Below are 25470 nucleotides of genomic sequence, written 5' to 3'. Positions count from 1 at the left end.
CTAGTCAGATTTGTTTCCTCTGAACCACAGTGGGAACTCCATCTAACTATTACTTTTAAATGTTGATTAACACTGAGCATAGTCATTGTCAAGGGTAGAACAGTTACACCTAAAACCTCTGTTCCTCATGAAAGATTGTTAGACTGAGAGCCACAGGCCTGCATTCAGTCCTCAAACAAAGAACAGTGAACTGAAGAGTAACCTATTATATACACATGTCTGTTTGGACTTTGCCCATCCTGACCGGACTGCCTACGGCAGCCCCTGGCAGCCAGCTCCCTGGACCAACAGTGCCAACCAAGGTTCAACAGTGCCTGAATTAGGTGCTTTACTCTCCACTTCTCTATTCCTCTTCAGGAGTGTTTCTGTGTTAACGCCCTCTCAGACTCCTTCGCATACATAGATACAATTTCCTTGAATTAACATTCTCTTTCTCTCTGGTTCCAGTTTTTGTGGTGGGCTCAAGAAAATTGCTTTTCCTCCTTTTGCTTCAAACATCACCCTCCCTGCCCTGCACCCACCCAGATTCTAATCATGATCACAAGCCCAGTAGTGCCAGCAATAGACTTGTTTAAGGAAAAAGAAAAAACATTCAACCTGAAAAGCAAACAGCACAAAGATCAAATAACAATGTAAGGGCAGTCACAAGGCAGTGCCCCGTGCCAAGAGTGTGATGCTGACAACGGATGCTCTGAGTCTGGACAGGTGGAGAGACATGATTGGGGCTGGAGGGTCCCTGAGGGCCTAATGAAGACAGAGGAGGTTGAGGTAGCCTTGAAGGTCCTGGTGTGGTTATTCAGATGAAGCAGGTGTCAGAGTAAAGTCGTCTGTGGTCAGAGGCAAGGACCAGGTTAGTCTATCTGCTGGAGGGTTTGAGTTGTGGGCAAAGAGGCTAAAAGTATAAAATGGGCCCTGAACGATTAAACTCAGGTTGAACATTGCTTTAAGGATGGGAGTGATATGCTAAATATCAATTACTGAGGTTGAAGTTGGGGGATACAAAATATCTATCAACTGTAAGTTTAAAACAAATGTGTAAAATTTGGTAAAATGGCATTTCACACCTGTGCTAAAGGTATTCTTATTCTAGACCACTCGGCAAACGAAAATGAGGTGAATCCTCCTGTGGCTAGTGCAGGTCCGTATCAGCTATATGGTACTTCAGAATGACCTAAACTTTTGCTCATTTATCTGTCCACAATTTAAGTAATTAGGATTAAACAGCTCCCTAAGAATGATTATGGGCATCTAAACATCACTGAGAGAAGCATAGTCATCTGCAGTGACGTGCAGATAAGTGGCAAGTGTCTTAGGGAAGGGAGAATGCTTGTGGGAATGTGGGGATAGGAGTGCCTGGGGTGACAGCAGGAAGCAGTGGGTTTGGCCCTGTCGATGCTGTATGCACCCTCTCAGCCACATGACCTGGGAATGTGAGTCTGGCAGGGTGTGGACAGCAGGGCTTAATGTGGCATTGGCAAACGTGGGTGTGACCACTATACTACTTGCCTTCTGATCAGAATCTTCAGTACTGTTAAAGTTTGGTTTGTTTTTTTTTGATGGGGTGTGGTTGGCAGGTGTCATTTTCAGGGCAAATGGTATACGATCTAATAACTTTAAGGAATGATTTTATGATCTGAGATAAAACTTTTCAGTACTTTTAAAGTTAGAAAGGCATTAAAAGAATGTAGGAAAAGTAAACCTCTGTAGGTGAAGTAGACTTTTCTGTTGGGGACAGAATTATTATTATTATTTTGCTTTTTTTTAAATTTAGGGCTGCCCTGGAGGCACATGGAAGTTCCCAGGCTAGGAATTGAATTGGAGCTGTAGCTGCTGGCCACGGCCATGGCCACACAGGATCTGAGCCACATCTGCAACCCATAGCACAACTCACAGCAACGCTGGATCCTTAACCCACAGAGCAAGGCCAGGGATAGAACCTTCATCCTCATGAATGCTAGTCAGATTTGTTAACCGCCTAGCCGTGACAGGAACTCCTGTTTTATTCCATACTTGACTCGACAATCTATAAACAATCTGGTCACTTCTTGAGTTTTAAAATCTAAAACAGTTTAATAGCCCAATACAGTACAACAATACTTGCTTGTGGAATCCTCCATTAAGGATTTAAAGATGCTTTTCATAAGTATAATTTTATTTTCAAGAGAAAATACAGGCACATATTTTGAGTTCTTCACTTGTTAGTAAAATCAAGGTTAAAAATAAAGTCGAATGGAGAAAAATAATGCTTATAGGAACACTCATAACTAATAGGAAGAATTTTGGTGACTGTAGTCTCCTGACCCCCCTCCAAAATTGCATATTCGGGAAACTGCAGTTCCCTGCCCCTCTAGCCTGTCCGTCTCAGGCCTGCTGGCACCTAGACTGGCGTTGCTCCCAGGAACAGCTTCGGAGCCCCGCCCTTCCTCGCCCCCTGGCCCCTGACCCGCCTCCTCGGGGGGGGGGGGCTCGCTCTGGGGGCGGGGCCAACTCGTGGAGCCGCGCCGTGATTGGCGGTGTCCGAGAAACCGCGCCGTTGCCAAGGTCCACAGGTCGCGCTGAGGTCGCAGAGAATTCGAACAGCTGGAATCCTTTCGCGCCAAGCGCGGACCCTTCGGCCTCGGGTATCGCTGCGTTATCAACCAACAGGATGCGTTCCTCGCCAGTCCTCTCGGGCCAGACGGCGCCCTGAGGATGAGAGGGTGGCTGCTGAACTGGAACCGCCTTGTCTTTCATCTGACAGGTTGCCTAGTAAGTGTGGAATGTATTCCCTCCACGCCAGAACCTCTGAGGTGCAGAGGTGACGACAAACAGCGTGGGGAAACCTTGGAATCATACTTTTCAGAGCTGGACTAGCGCCCGCTTACGGATGCTGAAAACGGCCCGGAACAGCTTAGCCACTTGCCCTGGCTCATTTAACGGATTGGTACTTGGGTCAGGCCCAGAAACAAGGTACCAGCCCCTCCAGCTTCAGAGCTTTTTGCTCCTTACTTCACTCCCAGAGAAAGCTGGGGGTTCTGGTGGAGAGCCAGATTAGAAAATTTTGTCTCTACTATAGGCCAACAGTCGTAAGAAGATGAAGCAGGTAGAAGTTTACCAAATATTTCAGCTGAATGAATGCATAAAGTCATTCCTTGTCCCTCAACCTTTGATCATTTAGCACCTTCTCCCTCTCCTCTTTTGTTCTTTTTACCGCCATACCTGTGGCATATGGAAGTTTGCACAGAGAGGTCATCAGAGCTGCAGCTGCTGGCCTTCGCCACAGCCACACCGCAGCTGAGCTGCATCCACAACCTACTCAGCAGCTTGCGGCAACGCTGAATCCTTAACCCACCGAGGGAGGCCGGGGAGTGAACCTGTGTCCTCACCGACACTATGTCTGGTTCTTAACCCACTGAGTCCCTATGGAAGCTCCAGGACCTGCTCTCTTAAGATGTGAGGACAGCCACAGGGGCTTGTGCCAGGGCAGCCCTGTGGGATCTCTTGGCTGTCTCCTATGGGAGACGGTACCAGCTCCAGGCTGACTGTACTTGGAGCCCCTAGTTACCTTGGTGGGGCCTTTGGTCTGTGCCAACTTAATCATATTTCTATTTTTCCCCAAAATTCTGCCTGCCTGTCCCTACCTCGAGTGCAGACTTTCACTTCCCTTATTTTTCCTTTTTTCCATTTATACTTCCCCTTTCTATTTAGGAAACTTTTAAAAAATATTTTATTTAATGGCCTTACAGCATATGGAAGTTCCCAGGCCAGAGACTGAACCTGAGCCTCAGCTCTGAACAATGCCAGATCTTTAACCCACTGCACTGGGCAGGGTATTGAACCTGCAATCCACAGCAACCCAGAGCTGCTGCAGTCAGATTCTTAACCCACTGCATCACAGCAGAAACTCCTGAAGAAACTTTTTCTTTTTCCCCAAACTTTGGCTCTTGGGATCACTTTTAAAACTCAGGGCATGGTAACTGGTATTTGTTTATTCTAATTTCTAGGTTCCTCTAAATTGTAATAACCTCAGATGAAGAAATCCTTAGTTATAATAGTAAAAATAATAACATAGTCATATTTGGAAAATAATGTCTGTTTAGAGAGACAGCTGTTTCCTGAACTGTGAATCTTTGCCTTGTTTGGAAAATCAGAGTTGTCAGTAATTCTGAGTGATCAGTTTAATTCAGCTCAATACCTGTCCAAAGTAACTGCTGTTTATAAGGCACTTTGCTGAGGACATTCATGGAGTCTGTCCTTTTAGTCACTGAATGTTCTTTTAGTCTAGGGAGGACAAACCTGAAGTGGCCAGGGTCATATGGGTGGAACATCAAAGGCAAAACTGGAGCTTTGCCAGCCAGGGGGAGGCTGCAGAAGGTTGGTGAGATGCTTAACAGAGGAGATGGGCTTTGAAATGGGCCTTCAAGGCAAGATTCCACACATGAAAATGACCTGAGACCAGCGTAGAGGTAGGCAAACAGGTAGGCTGTGTGGAAGGGCTGCTTTGTTCATTCACTTGGCAGCTTTGCTCTGGAATGCTTTCTTCCTGCAACAAAGTAGCTCTTAACCCCTTTGAGTTGAATGATCCCTTCTGTTGGAGATGCTTTCTCTCCTTCCTTCCTTGTTTTCTCTGGATAAGTTCAGTTTTTCAGTTACTTTCACTTCCAACAGTACGGGTATTCTCAGGCTAAAAAGATGCAGGAGTCAAGATCTGAATTGAAATGATGCGTATAGGTTCCCTGATCCAGGAGAGCCAACGAGGCTTAAAATTTTTATTTTTATTTTAAAAATGTCATCTGAGTGCAAAAGGGACTGGGGCATGTACCTTTGCTGGAGGGTTCAGTTGCTTTTGTTTGGAAGTGAGAACATTTCCCTTTGGCATAAAAACAAGAGCTATGACTCCTCTGAGATCTTCTTTAAGCTTCCTAAATCCAGTTTAGGAGTCTCAGTAGGGCCACTGACATAGCTATGCTCCCCTTTTAACCTAAGGCATGTAGCTTCCCCTAGTAAGACCACAGGATCTGCAGAAGTGTGTGCAAGAAAAGAGAAAGATTAACTGGAAATGATGAAAGAGTGACAAATCTTTATTCTGAGCTTCCTTTTTCTTGTTTCTATAGGAACCATTGGCCAAATGTAAAAAGTCAGCTGGCTGTTTGTTGGGCAGATCTCAAAAAGAAAGTAGAAACCTATTAGTCTGTCCTTCTGGTTGTTTTCATTTTCTATACTAAAGGAGGAGGAGAAGAAGTCCAAACTTCATAGCTCTGGGACTTGGGGGTAAGAAGATGCTTATAGTAAAAGCAGGTATACAAAACAAAGCACAATTACTAGAGGGTAATGACCTTTAAGGAATTTATTTATACGCAGTTCTTTCCAATATATCAAGTGCTCATCTACATGCATTGCCACATTTGGTCTCTGCAGTACCAACATAAAGATAAGGAATCATTTGCCTAAAGTGGCAGAATAGACCTACAGAGAGTTTTCATTTTAAAACCTGATGCTCTCCAAATACTGTTGTAACATTCTCATCAAATCGAGCCCTTGTAGAAAGAAGATCTTCCCCCAAAATATGAGTTTGTGTACCTTTGGAATTCACCATATGTGGACAATATAAATTCACGTAAACCTTAAAATGGAAATTGTTATCTTTAAGAACTTGAGCATGGTAAGTCAGGAATTTTATTGAACTTGAACTCTGAGAATATAAGTTCGTGCTCTGTCTTTAGTGAGGACCCAGGACCTCTGCTGGAAAGTGGTCTTACTGGATGGAGTCTGCAGGCTTGTACCTTAGAACCAGGCTGCAAGAGGTCACTTATCACAATAGTGGACTGGTTAAGAAATGGCTTTGATTTCTGCTTCTGCTTTACTGGCTGTGGGTCTTGAACAAATTCTCGAAATTCTCAAAGCTTCCAATTCCTCAAATGTCTAAGTGGGGTGATAGCAATGTGTAACTGATATGCTTATGAAAAACTGATGAAGTAGTGTATTTTCAAAGCTCAGCGTTTGTTGGTCCCTGACCAACGAATGGATATTGCTGTAGTTGTTTTTTACTTTTTAATTTATTTTACGAAAAAACTATTTTTTGGTTTACTGCACCACTTTTATTTCCTTGTGGCGAGGCACTGCTGGGGCCTAATGTTCTTATGATGCAGTTATTTTCATTGGTGTAAAGTTCACAGAACATAGACTCTAGAGAAGAGGACCTGGGTTAGAATCTCAGCAACACCCCTACCTGCTGTGAGAAGTGGGTGTGTTAGTTAGCCACTCTCTGTCTTAGTTTCCTCATTTGTGAGATGGGAATAACAGTACTACCTACCTCATAAGGTTATTGTAAGGAAAAATATAAACTACACAGAATATATCTAAAGTTCAATAAATGTTTGCTAATAATAATACTTCTAACTTCTTTCACAAAACTTCCCTAGCTTGGGTGCAGTTGATTTCCATTTGACTAAATTTTGTATTACATCATTGATAATTTCAGGAAATAGGGTTAGAGTTTTAGGAATGGGAGAAGGGAGTTTTTCCATTGTTGAAAAATGTTACATCCCAAGGACCACACATGCTTTGCACATTCTAGATACAGAGGGAAGCAGAGCTTTTTACTCTTTCTCCAAGTTACCAGGCCCTGTCTGAAGTTGGGCTGAGTGGGTTAAGGTTGCATTTCAGTCCAGCTCCTCCTTTCCTCTGTGTACATGAGCTATATTTAGACAGGTCTGGATAAGTTTAGTATGTTGCATATTGCCTTGTGTCATATTGCCTTGCGTCTAGTCCGTCCCAGAACAGCTGGCTACATGAGCCAGAACGTTTAAGTACATCTTTCGTTTAAGTACATCTTTTGAGTAAAGTCCCAGAAATTGAAATATTGGAAGATGAGTCCTTGTATTCTAGCTGGGCTGAGCCGTGGTCTGGTCCCCACCATGTTGCTCCCCAGCTCCCAGCTGCCACTTGACCTGAGAAAATGTGTGTTTCCTCTCAGGGTTTTATCTTCTTTATCCTCTTTAGAAGAGAAAGGTCAAATGAGATTATAATTGGAATATGGATGAATAATGACGGTTTAGGGGTGAATGTTTATTTTCTTTTCTTTTTTTTTCCTTCTTTTTTTTTGGTCTTTTTGCCTTTTCTAGGGCCGCTCCCGTGGCACATGGAGGTTCCCAGGCGAGAGGTCGAATTGGAGCTATAGCCACTGGCCTACGCCAGAGCCACAGCAACGCGGGATCCAAGCCGCATCGGCAACCTACACCACAGCTCACGGCAATGCCGGATCCTTAACCCACTGAGCAAGGCCAGGGATTGAACCCGCAACCTCATGGTTCCTAGTCAGATTTGTTAACCACTGCGCCATGACAGGAACTCCTGAATGTTTATTTTCTGAAATGGAAGAATTTTGTATTTTTCTGATTATAAAAAATTAAATCTCGTTTTAGATTTTTTGTTTGTTTGTTTTTTGTGCACGCCCACAGCATGTGAAAGTTCCTGGGCCAGGGATCAAACCTGCGCCACAGCGGCCACCCGAAGGGCTGCAGTGATAGTATTGGATCCTTAACCTGCTGCACCACAGGAGAATTCCTTAGAAGTGTTTAAATAATGCAAAGATTTAAACAATATAGAAAAGGCAAAAACCATACATATTCCCACCATGCAGAGAAAACTACTGTAAAATTGGCATATATCTTTCTAGCTGTTTTTCTGTGTCTATATGGGTATGTACATGTGGACATTGAATTTTAAGGATATCTTTTAGCCATATGTGTAGATATTTACCAACAAATGCCCATTTGTATCATAATTTTTACCTAATAGAATTCCACTTCATGGTTGTGCTGTAGTTTATATTAAACCAATTCTCTGTTGATGTTAGGTTGTTTCTAAGTTAACAGGAAGTCTGATTTTGATACTTGCCCTTACAGGAGGTCCCTGTGACTTAGATCCTAATTCAGAGATGGCGCTACAAGGCTCATCTTCCACCATCTCTGAGCAGCAGCTGCACAAGGAGGAGAGACTGAGCAATACCCAGGCAGACTTGGCTAAGCAGAGTCTCATCTCCTCCGAGGAATGGCTTCAGCTGCATGGACTTAAGAGCAACAAATTGACCTTGAAACAGATTTTGTCACAGATTGGATTCCCCCATTGTGAAGGTATAATACTCACAAAACAATGCTGGCTAGAAAACCCATCCAGCACACTGCCCTTGAGCCTTTGAGGAGGCAGCCTCAGTTATGAAGACCCCTCAAAATCACAGGTTGCTGTGTTTGTTTTGATCTCACATCCCTAGGGGTAAAAAAGGTTTACGTGTGAACCCTCAGTAGACGTGTGTTATGTAGATGTACAGTCATCAACCCACATATTAAATATTAGTAATGATTAATTTCATTCTTTCTTTTAAAGATGATATAAAAAATCAATAGAAGTTATACCCCACGGACTCCACAAATGTCTTATTCATCCCCTGAGAAGTGCAGACCCCTTTTGGAGGTGATTGATTAGGACAATAGCTGTGTTCTGTTTCCTTTTGTGGCCTGCCTGTGTTAATAGTCCAGTTTTTTCTAAATGTTTTGGTTAAAGTGCTGATTTTCAAATCCCAGGCATATTGCCCTCGAACAGGGAGTACAGAAAGGTGTGAGGGTAAGGGTTTGTTTGTTTTAATGACATGTTCACTTGGGTTGCTTCTCAAATACAGGCCTGGGGACCAGGGCTGCCGACTCTCTTCCTGTGTGTGATTGTTCACCCAGCGGGACTGTCCTGTCCCACATTTTAGTAACACCCCACTGAGGGAAGCACTCCTTCCTTCAGTCAGGGCAATTTCCATTACTAGGATATTACTCTGAATTTGTGAGTTAATCAATCAATCAATTAAGGATATTTATTGAGTAGCCATTCATACTGTGTTTGTCAGATTTCTCACCAGTTCCCTTGGCAGCTTTGTTCCATGCTGGTGCTGAGGAAGGTCTGGGAATGTGGTTGTTACAGACCCATCTGGAGGCCATCCTAATGGCAAGGCCTTGCTCTTCAGGGCTCAGGCTGGGCTTTCTTAGTTATCCTTCCGTAGGGCTGGTACAGCTGGCCCTGTACTATCTAAATGCCTTTTGAGTGGGGGTCTGCCAGAGTCAGAGTCTATGGGATTCCTATATAAAGAGACAAACTGAAAGCAGTTTTATCTCATATTTCAAATTATTATAATTCTGTTATTAATATTAGCAAAATAGCAATGCTTTGTATTTTTGTCAGGGATTTTTCCATTTTAAGATCATGAAGGATATTGTTCTAAAATTTTCTTTTAATGTCCTTGTTAGGCTTTGGCACCAGGATTAGGCTGGCCTCACAAAATGATTTAGAAGTATTCTCCTTTGTGTTCTGGTGGTATTTTTATGTGATTGGCACTATTTCATCTTTAAATGTTTGATAGAACTCACTAGTTCTCTCTGAAACTAATTTGAGCCTAGAGTTTGTAGGAGAAATTTGACAAGAAATTAGACACAGAACTATTCAGATTTTCTGTTTCATCATGCCAGTTTTGCAAAGTTGTGTTTTTCAAGGAGTTTACCATTTCATGACTCTTTTCTAATATATTGGCAAAACATCGTTCATAATATTCTCCACATTTTAATGCTTATAGAATCTGTAGGGATGTTCATTCTTTCATTTCTGATATTGATAATTTGTGTTGTCTCCCACTTTTTTCTCGACAGGTTTTGTTGCGGGGGGTGTGTATCATCGCTCTTTTCAAATAATCAAATTTTGGGGTTGTTGATTTTTTACCTATTTGTTTTCTGTTTCATTGATATCTGCTTTGATCTCTATTATTTATTTTCTTCTATTTAGAGTTTAACTTACATTTCTTTTTCTAACTTTTTTTTTTTTTTTTTTGTCTTTTTGCTATTTCTTGGGCCGCCTCCGTGGCATATGGAGGTTCCCAGGCTAGAGGTCCAATCGGAGCTGTAGCCACTGGCCTACGCCAGAGCCACAGCAACGCGGGATCCGAGCCACGTCTGCAACTTACACCACAGCTCACGGCAACGCTGTTAACCCACTGAGCAAGGGCAGGGACCGAACCCACAACCTCATGGTTCCTAGTTGGATTCGTTAACCACTGCGCCACTACGGGAACTCCTCTTTTTCTAACTTTTAAAGTAGAAACTTAGGTAATTAATTATAAGCCCTTTCTTCTCTTCTCTTATAAGTATTTAAAATTATAAGTATTCCCCCAAGCATTGCTTTGGCGGAATTGCATAAATATTGATAGTTTTTTCATTATTATTATTTTAAATTTTATTTTTCTAACTTTATTGATATATAATTGACATATAGCACTGGATACACGTAAGGTATACAGCATAATGATTTGACTTACATACTTGTGAAATGGTTATCACAAGTTTAGCTCCATCACCTCATATAGATATAAAAAAAGAAAAAAATTTTTGTGTGCATGGGTGTAATGAGAATTCTTAGGATTTACTATCTCAGCAACTTTCAAATGTGCCATACAGCAGTGTTAACTATAGTCATCATGTTGTATGTTACATCCCTAGTACCTATTTATCTTTTTTAAATAGTTTTTATTTTTTCCATTATAGTTGGTTTACAGTGTTCTGTACAGCAAAGTGACCCAGTCATACATACATATATAGACACATTTTCTCACATCATCCTCCACCATGCTCCGTGCTACAAGTGACTAGACATAGTTCCTTGTGCTATACAGCAGGATCTCATTGCTTATTCATTCCAAATGCAATAGTTTGCATCTATTAGCCCCAGATTACCAGTCCATCCCACTCCCTCCCCCTTTGCAACCACAAGTCTGTCTTCCAAGTCCATGGGTTTCTTTTCTGTGGAAACGTTCATTTGTGTCGTATGTTAGATTCCAGGTATAAGTGATCTCATATGGTATTTGTCTTACTGACTTATTTCACTTAGTATGGGAGTCTCTAGTTGCATCCATGTTGCTGCAAATGGCATAATTTTGTTCTTTTTTATGGCTGAGTAGCATTCCGTTATGTATATATACCATACATCTGTTGATGGACATTTAGGTTGTTTCCATGTCTTGGCTATTGTGAATAGTGCATCAGTGGACATATGGGTGCATGTGTCTTTTTCAAGGAGCTCTTTCATTATTATTGAGTTTAAAATATTTTTTAGATTCATAATCTTCAAGAAATGTATTGCTTACTTTCCAAATATTTTAGGAATTTTAAGGATATCTTTTTTTGGGGGGGAGTCACACCTGCAGCATATGTAAGTTCCCAGGCTAGAGATCAAATTGGAGCTATAGTGGCCGGCCTATGCAACAGCCACAGCAACGCCAGATCTGAGCTGTGTTTGCAACCTACACCACAGCTCACAGCAATGCCATTGAGGCCAGGGATTGAACCCACGTCCTCATAGATACTAGGCAGATTCTTTTCTGCTGGATCACAATGGGAACTCCCTAGGATATCTTTTTTATTGTTGAATTTCTAACTTAATTCTTCCTTTTTTTTTTTTTTTTTGTCTTTTATTTATTTATTTATTTATTGTCTTTTTTGTTGTTGTTGTTGTTGTTGCTATTTCTTGGGCCGCTCCCGCGGCATATGGAGGTTCCCAGGCTAGGGGTCGAATCGGAGCTGTAGCCACCAACCTACGCCAGAGCCACAGCAACGCAGGATCCAAGCCGCGTCTGCAACCTACACCACAGCTCACGGCAACGCCGGATCGTTAACCCACTGAGCAAGGGCAGGGACCGAACCCGCAACCTCATGGTTCCTAGTCGGATTCGTTAACCACTGCGCCACGACGGGAACTCCTCTAATTTAATTCTATTGAGATCAGATAACATCGCCTGTAAGATTTTAGTCTCTTGAAATTAACTGACATTTGTCTTATGGCCCAGCATGTATTTTACTGCACATTTCATACACACTTGATTCACACATGAAAAAAATGTGTATTCTGGAGTTGTTAGGTGGTATTTATAAATGTTAATTAGATGAAGATACTTGAGAGTATTTTAGAGATGCTTTCTGTTTTTAGTGATTTTTTTTTTGGTCCATTCTCCCCTTTAGTTCTATCAGTTTTGTTCATGTTGTTTGAAATTCTAAATGCATACACATGTAAGATTGTTATATCTTTCTGATGAATTGGCAAATTTTAATAATTTTGAAATGTCCATCTTTATCTCAGTTGGTAGTCCTTGTTTTGATATTTACTTTGTTTAATATTAATGTAACCACTGCAGCTTCATTATACTTCATTTTTACATGGCATGTATGTTTATACTTTCATTTTCAAGCTATTTGTACTCTCTGTCTTTAAAGAGTGCTCCTTCAACCCAGTCTCACAATGTCTGTCTTTTAGTTGTAAATTGGTTCTCTAAGTTTATTGTAATACTTGACATAGTTAGATTCAGGTTTACCATTTTACTATTTGTTTTCCATTTTCTTTCCCCTGTTTCTCTGTTCCTGTGCTCTTTGGGGACCATTGAATACTTTTGTATTTCATTTAATTCCACTTTTATTTTCCATTTAAATTTCAATAGGATTTTTAAGTATACCTTTTTGCATTATATTTTCAGTGGTTACTCTAGTGACTGTATCCTTAACTTGCCACATGCTGGTAAAAGTTAGCTTTGTATTACTTCATGTAAAATCTAAGAGTCTTAAACAATATAACTTCAGTTACCCCCACTCCTGCCTTTGGTGTTATTGTTTTAATATATTTTATTTTTATGTATATCATAAATCTCACAGTACAATGTTGTATTTATTGTTTTTAAAAAGTCATTTGTCATTTTAAAAATTGAGAAAAAAATAGCATCTTAAAATCCACATGTTTACTATTTATAGCATTCCTTCTTGCTATAAGATTCAAAGTATCTGGTATCTGTTCCTAAAGAATTTCTTTTAAGCATTTCTTGTGGTGCAGTGCAGGTCTGCTGGTGACAGATTTGTCTCAGCTTTTGTTTATCTGATATTGTCTTTATTTAATTTTCTCTTTTTTTGGGGATGATTGTTTGACGTGTATGTGTGTGTGTGTGTGTGTGTGTGTGTGTGTGTGTGTGTGTATTTATTTTTGGCTGCCTCATGGCATATGGCAGTCCTGGGTCAGAGATCAGATCTGAGCCACAGCAGTTGGGACCTATGCCACAGCTGCAGCACTGGATACTTTAACCCACTGTATTGGGCCAGGGATTAAACCTGTGTCCTGGCACAGCAGATTTGCCACTGATCCTGTTGGGCCACAGTGGGAACTCCTTTAAATATTTTTTTGTTTTGTTTTGTTTTGGTCTTTTTGTCTTTTTAGGGCCACACCTGTGGCATATGGAGATTCCCAGGCTAGGAGTCCAACTGGAGCTGTAGCTGCCAGCCTACACCACAGCCACAGCAATGCTGAATCTGAGCTGCATCTGCAACCTACACCACAGCTCATGGCAACGCCAGATCCTTAACCCACTGAGTGAGGCCAGGGATTAAACCTGCGTCCTCATGGATGCTATTTGGATTTGCTGCTGAGCCACGATGGGAACTACTTTTATTTATTTATTTAATTAATTAATTTATTTTTAATGGCAGCACCTGTGGCATATGGAAGTTCCCGGCCAGGGATTAAATCTGAGCTGCAGCCACAGCTGTGGCTATGCCTTAACCCACTCTTCCGGGCTGGGAATTGAGCTTGTACTAGCACAGCAACCTGAGCCACTGCAATCAGATTCTTTTTGTTTTATTATTACTCAATGAATTTATTATATTTATAGTTGTACAATGATCATCACAATCCAATTTTATAGGATTTCCATCCCACAACCCCAGCGCATCCCCCACCTCCCAAACTGTCTCCTTTGGAAACCATAAGTTTTTCAAAGTCTGTGAGTCAGTATCTGTTCTGCAAAGAAGTTCATTCTGTCCTTTTTTCAGATTCCACATGTCAGTGAAAGCATCTGATATTGGTGTCTCGTTATATGGCTGACTTCACTTAGCATGATAATTTCTAGGCCCATCCATGTTGCTAAAAATGCTGGTATTTCGTTCTTTTAATGGCTGAGTAATATTCCACTGTGTATAAGTACCACATCTTCTTGATCCACTCCTCTGTCGATGGACATTTAGGTTGTTTCCATGTCTTGGCTATTGCAAATAGTGTGCAGTCAGATTCTTAACTCACTGTACCATGGTGGTAACTCTGGTTGACTTATATTTTTTATTCTGAAGTGATATATTCACAGGAATTTGGAAAAATAATATAGACAGATCCCACATACCTTCACACAATTTCCCTAATGGTTATATTTTATAAAATCATAGTATAATATCAAGTCCAGGAATTTGACATTGGTACACCATGTGTGACTAATTCAACATAATTTTATTTCTTGTATAGATTTATGTAACCACCACCACAATCTAGATACAGAACTGTTTATCTCCCTTGTGGTTACCCTTTATAGTCATACAGACACCCTGTGGCCCAACACCTTTAATCCTGGCAACCAGTAGTCTGGTTTTTTTTTTTAGGGTCGCACCCACAGCATATGGAGGTTCCCAGGCTAGGGGTCGAATTGGAACTGAAGCTGCCAGCCTACACCACAGCCACAGCACCACCAGATCTGAAGTATACCTGTGATTTACACCACAGCTCTCGGCAAAGGTGGATCCTTAACCTGGATCCTTAACCTACTGAACGAAGCCAGGGATCAAACCTGCATCCTCGTGGATCCTAGTCAGGTTCATTAACCGCTGAGCCACAAAGGGCACTCCATCAGTCGGTTTTCTAGCTCTGTAATTTTCTCATTTAGAGAATGTTTATATATATACAATCATATAGTATATGACCTTTGGGTGAAGTAAGAGTTTTAACTAGAGAAACACCCCCCTCCACCCCAGCTGAGGAGGCAGCTATGTGCCTGGCAGCAGCTCTGCTTGCCCCGTACCACCCTTCTTGTAATCCTGAAACAACTATGTGCCTTATGTCCTTTCTAGCAGCTCTGCTAGCCATGCTCCAAGCATTACTTATGAGTTTTGTTTTTGTAATCTTGCTTACTCAGCTTCTTAGGCAGGAACACTGTCTGCTCCAGGAAGGGGTGTGTGTGCGCTGCTTGTGTGGGAAAAACAAGACCTGGAAGTCTGTATTGTGTAAAAGCTACCCAGAATGAAGACCTGGTGCTCAGAGTCTGGAGGTGACTCCTTTGAGCCTGCACCAGTGCTGAATAAACCTGGATATTCCACATGGGGATTGGCTTTTTTCCCCCACTTTTTATTATTTCTTTGAGATTCATCGAAGTTGCTGCATGTATCTATCAATGTTTTGTTTCTTTTTATTATAGAGTAGTATTCCATGGTATGGATGTATACTGTTTGTTTAAACAGTTACCCATTAAAAGACATCTGGGTTGTTTCCTGTTTGGGGATATTACAAATAAATATAATATTGTTTATAAACAATTATAAACTGCTATAAACAATTGTTTACAGGTTTTTATATGAACATAAATTTTCATTTCACTGGGATAAGTGCCCAAGAATGCAATTGCTAGGTGGTGTGTTAAGTGCATATTTCCTTCTTTATTTTTTTTTGTTAAAAAAAAATTGCCAGACTGTTTTCCAGAGTGGTTGTACTACTCACATCAGTAATATGTGAGGGATACAGTTTTTCTTCCTGGTACCAACCTTTGGTCTTGTCACCATTTACAATTTTAGCTGTTCCAACAGTTATGTAGTGATATTTCATTGTGGTTTTAATCTGTGTTTCCCTAATGCCTAGTTTTATAGAACAGCTTTTCATGTTCTAATTTGCTGTGTATCATCTTTGGCAAAGTAAGTGTTTCTTCATATCTTCTGTTTTCTAATCAGATTAGTGTTTTATATGTTGTGGTTTTGGAGCTCATTACATATTTTAGATTTGAGTCCTTTATCACACACATGGTTCACAGATATATTCTCTTAGTCTGTAGCTTGTTTTTCTATCCTCTTAACAGAGTATCTCAGTGCACAAGTAATGAGGCTCAATTTATTTATTTTTTCTTTTACAGATCTTGCTAGGCCTCAGAGTTTTTCTCCCAATTTTTCCTGGAAGTTTTACGTTTAGCCTGTGATCAATTTAAGTTAGTTTCTGTAGAAGGTTTTTTTTTTTTTTTTTTTTTTTTGGACTATGGATATCCAATTTCTTGAGCATCTTTTATTTAAAAGATTATCCTTCCTGGAGTTCCCGTCGTGGCGCAGTGGTTAACGAATCTGACTAGGAACCATGAGGTTGCGGGTTCGGTCCCTGCCCTTGCTCAGTGGGTTAACGATCCGGCGTTGCCGTGAGCTGTGGTGTAGGTTGCAGACGCGGCTTGGATCCTGCGTTGCTGTGGCTCTGGCGTAGGCCGGTGGCTACAGCTCCGATTCAACCCCTAGCCTGGGAACCTCCATATGCCGCGGGGGCCCAAGAAATAGCAACAACAACAACAACAAAAGACAAAAAAGACAAAAAAAAAATTAAAAAAATAAAAAATAAATAAAAGATTATCCTTCCTATGTTGAAATGCCATTGCATATTTGCTTCTCTTCATACACTGAGACTCTCATTAGACTGTACTATATATAATTTTTTATTTAACCATCAAGCAACTTAGAAAACTCAAGAAGTCTACCACATTTTCGCTTACTGTCTTCTTTCTTCCTGATGTATCAGGGTTCTTTCTTTTATCATCTCTGTCCTATTTTTAGAACTTTATTTATTTATTCCTTAAGAATAGCTCTGCTGGCAACATTTTTTTTTTCCAGTTTCTTTGACAATTTATTTATTTATTTTTCATTCTTGAAGAAGATATAATGGGGTTGACAGTTCTTTTCTTTTAGTGTTTAAAAGGCATTGTGCCACTTCTTTCTGCCCTCCATGATTTCTGATGAGAAAACCACTATCATTAAAATTGATTACCTATTATTGCTCTATAAATATTTTTACTCTGATGTTTCTTTATTGAATTCATTACATCTTTTATATACTTTCATATCATGTCGTTTTAGTCTCATAAGAATTTGTACTTCTTATATATTTTGATATTTATCATATTGAATGTTAAAACGAAAACCTTTAAAATCTGTATTAATTCATTTAAAAATAACTAATTATATGTTGATAACATTTTAAGAAAAAATATATTTTCTAAAACAAAAATGTTAGTGAGAAGATGGGCATTGTGGGTTTTTTTGTTTGTTTGTTTGTTTGTTTGTTTTGTCTTTTTGTCTTTCTAGGGCTGCACCTGTGGCATATGGAGATTCCCAGGCTAGAGATCCAATTGGAGCTGTAGCTGCCAGCCTATGCTATAGCCACAGCAATGCGGGATCCAGCCTCATCTGTGACCTATACCACAGTTTACCGCAACGCTGGATCCTTAACCCACTGAGCCAGGCCAGGAATAATCGAAATCTCGTCCTCGTAGATGCTAGTCGGGTTTGCTAACTGCTGAGCCATGATGGGAACTCTAAGAGTGGCATTGTTTTACATTTTTGCACATTTCTTTTTTTGTTCCAATAGAACACAGCTAGATTCTCATATCTACTTTTTGAAAAATAACATTTAAAGTGTCCAATTGGGAGTTCCTATCATGGCTCAGATGCAATCAATCTGACTGGTATCCTTTAGGATGCGGGTTTGATTCCGGGCCTCGCTCAGTGGGTTAAGGATCTGGCATTGCTGTGGCTGTGGTGTAGTGTGCAGACTTAGCTTGGATCCCGTGTTGTGTCTGTGGTGTAGGCTGGCAGCTACAGCTCTGATTCGACCCCTAGCCTGGGAACCCCCATATGCCGTGGGTGTGGCTCTAACAAGACAAATAAATAAATAAATAATAAAGTGTATAATTGAATATTTTTTAGTATATTCATAGATAGGTGTAACCACAGTCAGCTTTAGAACATTTTCATCACCTCAGAAAGAAACCATATACTTCTTTTTTTTTTTTTTTTTTGCTTTTTAGGATCACACCCACAGCATATGGAGGTTCCAGGCTGAGGTCTAATCAGAGCTACAGCTTCGGTCCTATGCCACAGGTGCAGCAACCAGAGATCTGAGCCATGGCTGTGACCTACACCATAGCTCACAGCAGCACCGGATCCTTAACCCACTGAGCAAGGCCAGGGATCGAACCCAGAACCTCATGGTTCCTAGTTGCATTTGTTTCCGCTGTGCCATGACGGGAGCTCCAGAAACCACATACTTCTTAACTGTTCTTCCTGCCAATCAGCCCCCAGCCCAAAGCCATCTACTTTCTTTTTTTACAGATTTACCTGTTCTGAACGTCTCATATAAATGGAGTCAAATAATATGTGGTGTTTTGTGACTGACTTCTTTCCCTTAACATGATTATTTTTAAGATTCATCTGTGTTGTAGTGTGCACCAGAATGTCATTCACTTTGTGGCCAAACAATGTCAGGAGATGAATTGCATGGATATTCTGCAGTGTGCTTCTATTTTTCAGTTGGTGGGTGGAGAGCTGATTCTTAAGCAGTTAACTTGGTTGGGCTCAACTTCTGACTCTGTCTCCCTTGTTAAATGCAAATCTCACCAGTCTCCTTCTTTCAGGAATTAATACTACTCTAGTTTCTGCCTGTTCTAGATTGCTTTCTAGTGTCTCCAAGCAGCTATTTTTTTGGCCATGCCCACGGCCCCAGCCAGAGATCGATCTCATGCCACAGTGGCGACCCAGCCACTGCAGTGACAGTGTTGGATCCTTAACCCACTGCAACACAAGAGAACTTCCAAGTAGCTATATTTATATTCTGTCCAGAGTTTATAATTTTTTTTCTGTGTGAGAGTTAGCCAGTAAAATCTACTTTATCATTTTCAGATGCAGAATTCACAGTGCCTTGATTTTAATTGGCAATATAGCTTATAGAGCCTTACATAAAGTCATCTCCTTCAATTCTCAAAAAACAGCTCTTTCTCCTGACTCCAGAGAAACGTTGTAGGTAAAGAGAGAATGTTGCCGGTGATTTGAAGTTGCTCTGTAAATGTCAATCAAGATGCTGAAATCTTGGAAATGAAGATTTCAGAGTTTGAGAAGTTTATCGAGTGAGGTTATTGCTGATGGAATTCAAATATCCATTCTTTGCTCTTTACTGTTATGAACATTGAACTTTAGGACTTGTAAATTTTATTATTCTTGGTGATTTCGGACCAAGCCTGTCCTGTAAAATGCAGCCTTGCCCTTTTTCCCTTTCCTGAGTAGGCAGTTATCCTCTCTCCCTAGAAAGGTAGAGGAAAGGCAGTGTCAGATCCAGGAGTACTACCATTCTCTCCACCACCACTGGGACTTAGTAATAACAACAGCACCAATAAAATAATCATCACAGTAAAAACATCTCCGTAAGGCCTTACCTCATCCCTCTCCTGCCAAGAGGTAAATTAGTCCTTGAAACCTTCTGTTAGTTCTGTGAAGGAATTGGCATGTGTTTCAGGAAGCATCATATTCCTGTTGTGTAAGCACTGTGCCTAGCACGTAGTGGGTGCTCAGTGAGCGTTTGTGGGATGGAGGTTAAACAGCTGAGCATATGCTCTGAGAAGAAAGTAGTTTTAACCTTCTGTATGGGAATTCTGGCTCTGTTAGCTACTTGCTTCATCTCCTTTATTCACAAGCCCCCACTTGAGAGAACAATACCTAAGTTTAATTTTTAAAATTCAGAAATCTAAGTCCAAGTTCCAAATAAAATTAATAAATTAAGAAAATTTCTAGAATTAAGCACAATTTTTATGTCCTCTTTTTAACCTCTGCCTTAAGCATTCTGGACAAAAGAACCAGGAAATCAAGAAACAAACCCTGTTTTTCCTTCCATTCATTCATGTATTGAAGGATTACACATGTCATAAATAGCCACATGTATCATAGCATCTAGAAATCCTTCATTATCTAGAACAGAATACCAAGCATCATGGATTGTTGCTTTCCCTGGGGATATAATTGGATGTCAGAGAAAAGCATTTTTTTTTTTTTTTTGTCTTTTTGCTATTTCTTTGGGTCGCTCCTGCGGCATATGGAGGTTCCCAGGCCAGGGGTCGAATCGGAGCTGTAGCTGCCGGCCTACGCCAGAGCCACAGCAACGCAGGATCCGAGCCGCGTCTGCAACCTACACCACAGCTCACGGCAACGCCAGATCGTTAACCTACTGAGCAAGTGCAGGGACCGAACCCGCAACCTCATGGTTCCTAGTCGGATTCGTTAACCACTGTGCCACGACGGGAACTCCAGAGAAAAGCATTTTGAAATAAAAAAATCAGTGTTGGTAATGCACCGTTTTGACTGTTTTTCTGTATAAACATGCAGATTATGTGACTTCTCTGGGGAGACTTGTGTCTTCCCGCTATGCAGATGGCCTATTTCCACGGATCTACAGAACCGAAGATGGCAGAGCATACAATGTAAGTTGGAGTTCCCTCGATGGCTAGGTCCTGTGACTTGCTGCTGAGGTCTGCACCCAGAGGCAGCGGGGCCAAGGCCTTAGTAGGACGGGAAGATTTCTCCTGACAGTGTGAAGAGTGAGGAGAGTCACTGCCAAGGAACTGGGGAGGGAAGCCCTTAGCTCATTAGAGATCAGTACAGAGATGCGGGTGAAAACCTTGGCATATCAACACTTTATTTTGCCTGGAAAAGTTTTGAAATAGCAGTATGACAGAGGTCAGCTGAAAGGCCATTGCAAGCTGCTGTTCCCTGACATGCCCTAGAGGGCTGCTGATGCAGGTAGTAGGGCCCAGAGAGCAAGTGGCCCCTCTTCCTGGGGCCCTTCATTCCCAGCAGTTCAACTCATGATTCTTGTGCCCCCATAACTTTTGAGGCCATGCACCCTGGCCACCACATGGAACTTCCAGAGACACACATCCCATCATGTTGCTTTAATGGATACTTGTACATGTCACTGTACAGCCATGTACCACCTGGATTGTTACTCTTTTTTTTTTTTTTTTTGTCTTTTGTCCTTTTTGTCTTTTGTCCTTTTTTTTTTGTCTTTTGTCCTGCACTCATGGCATGTGGAGGTTCCCAGGCTAGGGGTCTAATCGGAGCTGTTGCTGCCAGCCTATGCCACAGCCACAGCAACACCATATCTGAGCCGTGTCTGTGATCTGCACCACAGCTCACGGCAACGCCGGGTCCTTAACCCACTGACTGAGGCCAGGGGTTGAACCCACAACCTAATGGTTCCTAGTCAGATTTGTTTCCGTTACACCACAATGGGAACACCTGCTTCTTAATATTTAAAAAAAAAAAATTGCATTATTTTTGTACTTAGCTTGGTCCTAATAATATCCTAATAATATCCATGGAATCTTGAGTTTGGTGTACTGCATGTATTTTTTTATCTGAACTAGCTTAAAATCAATGCAGAATTGTTGAAAATATCTTTTTTTGCCATCTAATTCTACCCCCATAGCCCCTGCGACACGGTCCCACCCTGGTTTCTTACGTACAGATTTGTAGTACGTGCCATGCACTCTGGCCAGGGAGTTAGAATCCATCCTTAAGGACCATGGAAAAGAGCAGAAAGTGATGTTAGTGCTTCATGAATAAGCTTGAAAGATACAGGGGGTTGAGAATAAAAGGAGCTTAAGGCAGAGGGGCCAGCTTGAGCTAAGGCATGAACATGTAGAATTACAGGGTGTGTTCAGAAGATGCAATTTCTTAACCATTTAGGTGTTGAGGAGTGTTATGAGGATTGTTACTGTTTTTTAAAAAAGTGCCATATATTTTAAATTTTGATTCTTCATGGAATAGGGCAACATTTTTTCTTACTCATTTTGTATGTCTTCTGCCTCCCTACACTCTGAAAGGCCTTGCATGATTGTGCTTGACCTGTGTGAATCATGCTTTATTAGTGTGTCACCTTTTGGGGCAGCCCCTAGAGTGTTGGTGGCAGTAGTTGGTGATCAAGTGATCCAGGTAGAGGGGAGCTTGGCCTCACAGGACAAAGGCCATGAGCGGAAGAATGGGTCACAGGGGTGAGATGTGCCAGGTGTGCTGGCCTGTTTAGAAGGTTTTTCAGAAATATTTTTGGCATGTTGTACTTAGGCAGATGTTTCAGTATGATTTTTTTTCAATTATCTTCCTTTGCCAATCTCTCTTTTCTTCTACCTATTTTTTTTCTCCCAATATTCCCCGGACTGTCTTGGACTGTCTTAATTTTATCTAGATTTGATATCATTTGTGCAATGATGCAATTCAACACCAGATTCACATATAATTCAGATGCATTTTTTGGTTGTATTCATTGATTTGTTTTATTTTTTAGGTTCCATGCATCAGTGATTACATACAATATTTGTCTTTGCCTGACAGTGAAATAGCCCTAAGCATAATACTCTTCAGATCCATCCATGTTGTTGCAAATGGCAAATTTTCATTCTTTTTTATGGCTGGGTAATAGTCCATTGTGTATACACACTGTATCTTTTTTATCCATTCATCTGTTAAAGGATACTTGGGACGCTTCCATATCTTGGCTGTTTTAAGTAATGCTGCTATGAACATTGAGGTGCATGTACCCTTACGATTAGTGTTTTTATTTTCTTTGGATATATACCCAAGAGAATTGCTGGATCATGTACTACTTCTATTTTTAGATTTTTGAAGAATTTCCATACTGTTTTTCACAGTGGCTGTACCAATTTACATTCCCAATAAGTGAACAAAGGTCCCCCTTTCTCCACATCTTCAGCAATATTTGTTCTTTATGGTCTTTTTGATGGTAGCCATTCTAACAGGTGTGGGGTGATATTGTGGTTTTGATTTGCATTTCTCTGATGATTAGTGATGTTGAGCATCTTTTCATTTGCCTGTTGACCATCTGTGTGTCTTCTTTGGAAAAGAGGTCTATTTAGGTCTGCCCATTTTTTTCAATTGGGTTTTTTTTTTTTTTGAAATTGAATTATATAAGCTGTTTATGTTTTGGATGTTAGCCCTTTATGGGTCATATCACTTGCAAATATTTTCTTCCATTCAGAAGGTTATCTTTTCATTTCGTTGGCGGTTTCATATGCTGTGCAAAAGCTTTTAAGTTTAATTAGGTCCCATTTGTTTATTTTTACTTTTATTTCCTTTGCCTCAGGAGATAGATACAAAAGAACATTGCCTGATTTATGTCAAAGGCTGTTCTGCCCTTGTTTTCTTCTAGGAGTTTTATGGTTTCTAGAATTACACTTAAGTTTTTAATCTTTTGTTTTTTTGGTCTTTTTGCCATTTCCTGGGCCGCTCCTGTGGCATATGGAGGTTCCCAGGCTAGGGGTCGAATCCGAGCCATAGCCACTGGCCTACGCCAGAGCTACAGCAATGTGGGATCTGAGCCGCATCTGCAACCTACACCACAGCTCATGGCAACGCTGGATCCTTAACCCACTGAGCAAGGCCAGGGGTCGAACCCGCAACCTCATGGTTCCTACTCGGATTCGTTTCCACTGCACCATGACGGGAACTCCGGAACTCCAAGTTTTTAATCTATTTTGAGTTTATTTTTGTGTGTGGTGTTAGAGAATGTTATCATTTCATTCTTGTACATGTAGCTGTACAGTTTTCCCAGCACTACTCATTAGAAAGACTCTTTCCCCCATTTTATACTCTTCCCTTTCTTGTCATAGATTAATTGACCATAAATGCATGGGTGTATTTCTAGGCTGTCTGTCCTGCTCCATGATCTGTGTGAGTGTGTTTGTGCCAGTATAATACTGTTCTGATTGCTATAGCTTTATAGTATAGTCTGAAATCAAGGAACATGATTCCTCCAGCTCTGTTCTTGTTTCTCAAAGTCACTTTGGTTATTCAGAGTCTTTTGTTTCTATGCAAATTTTAGAATTATTTGTTCTAGTCACATGAAAAATGCCATTGGTGTTTTGATAAGGATCACATTAAATATGTAGATTGTGTTGGGTAGTATGGTTATTTTAGCAATTTTAGCAATATTAATTCTTTCACTCCATGAACACAATATATCTTTCCATCTATTTGTGTCACCTTTAATTTCTTTACCAGTGTCTTATAGTTTTCTAAGTACAAATTTTTTACTTTTACCATCTTAGATTTATTCCTAGGTATTTTATTCTTTTTGCTGTGATGGTAAATGGGGTGGCCTTTTCAATTTCTCTTTTTGATAGTTCATTGTTAGTATATAGAACTCTGATAGATTTTTGTATATTAATTTTTTTTTTTTGTCTTTTTGCTATTTCTTTGGGCCACTCCCGTGGCATATGGAGGTTCCCAGGCTAGGGGTCGAATTGGAGCTGTGGCCACCGGCCTACGCCAGAGCCACAGCAACTCTGGATCCGAGCCGCGTCTGCAACCTACACCACAGCTCACGGCAACGCCGGATCGTCAACCCACTGAGCAAGGGCAGGGATCGAACCTGCAACCTCATGGTTCCTAGTTGGATTCGTTAACCACTGCGCCACGACGGGAACTCCCTGAATATTAATTTTGTATCCCACACTGAGTTCACCGATGAGCTTTAATAGTTTTTTTGGTGGTGTCTTTAGGATTTTCTATGTATTGTATCATGTCATCTGCAAAGAGTGACAGTTTTACTTCTTCCTTTCCAGTTTGGATTCTTACTTTTTTTTTCTTGTTTGATTTCTGTGGCCAGGACTTCTAATACTGTGTTGAATTAAAGTGGCAAGAGTGGCATCCTTGTTTTGTTCCTGATTTTAGAGGAAATACTTTCAGCTTTTTACCATTGAATATGATGTTAGCTATGGGCTTATCATATATGCCTTTTATTATGTTGAGTTGTGTTCCCTCTGTACCCACTCTATGGAGAGTTTTTATCATTAATTGATGTTAACTTTTGTCAAAAGCTTTTTCTGCATCTATTGAGATGATATGATTTTTATTTTTCAGTTTATAATATGGTGAATGATAGTTATTGATTTACAGATATTGAACTATCTTGGCATCCTGGGATAAATCCCTCTTTCTTAAAAGGTGAACGATCCTTTAGATGTGTTGTTGGATTCAGTGTGCTTATATATTGTTGAAGACTTTTGCATCTATGTTCATCAGTGATATTTACCTATAGTTTTCTTTTATTGTGATATCTTTATCTGGTTTTGGTATCAGGCTAATGCTGGCTTGGTAAAATGAGTTTGGTGTGTTTCGTCCTCTGCAAGTTTTTTGGAATAGTTTCAGAAGGATAGATGTTAACTCTTCTCTAAATGTTTGATGGAATTCACCTGTGGAACCACCTGATTCTAGATTTTGTTTTCAAGGCGTTTGTTTTTTTTTTTTAATATATTACTGGTTGACTTTAATTACTGGATAATTGTCTGTTCATGTTTTCTATTGATTCCTGGTTTTCTCTGGGAGATTGTACATATATTTCTAGGAGTTTGTGCATTTCTTCTAGGTTGTCCATTTTATTGGTGTATAGTTGTTCATGGTAATCTCATATGATCCTTTTTCTGTGGTGTTTGTTTTAGGTTTTCATTACTGAGTTTATTGGTTTGGGCACTCTCTCTTTTTTCATGATGAGTCTGGCTAGAGGTTTATCAGTTTTGTTTAACTT

At 40.5% G+C, this 25470-nt stretch overlaps 1 protein-coding gene across 13 annotated transcripts in view; it reads left to right on the top strand.

Moving 5' to 3' along the window:
• The window catches only part of VWA3B (von Willebrand factor A domain containing 3B), a 224064-nt gene continuing 199304 nt past the window's right edge, over nucleotides 711–25470 (top strand). For 3 of the 13 annotated variants that reach the window (XR_002342532.1, XM_021087240.1, XM_021087230.1), the window contains exons 1-3: nucleotides 2510–2748; nucleotides 7887–8114; nucleotides 20256–20350. Coding sequence is in view for 10 of the 13 variants with exons in the window: in XM_021087240.1 (XP_020942899.1) it covers nucleotides 7919–8114; nucleotides 20256–20350 (291 nt within the window). In the remaining 3 variants the exon portion in view is untranslated. The other 10 variants (XM_021087238.1, XM_021087231.1, XM_021087234.1 and 7 more) reach the window with 9 other exon arrangements.

This window comes from Sus scrofa, chromosome 3, assembly GCF_000003025.6.
Source record: "Sus scrofa isolate TJ Tabasco breed Duroc chromosome 3, Sscrofa11.1, whole genome shotgun sequence".
In the NCBI taxonomy this organism is placed as follows: domain Eukaryota; kingdom Metazoa; phylum Chordata; class Mammalia; order Artiodactyla; family Suidae; genus Sus; species Sus scrofa.
This window is presented reverse-complemented; position numbering and strand designations above follow the sequence as displayed.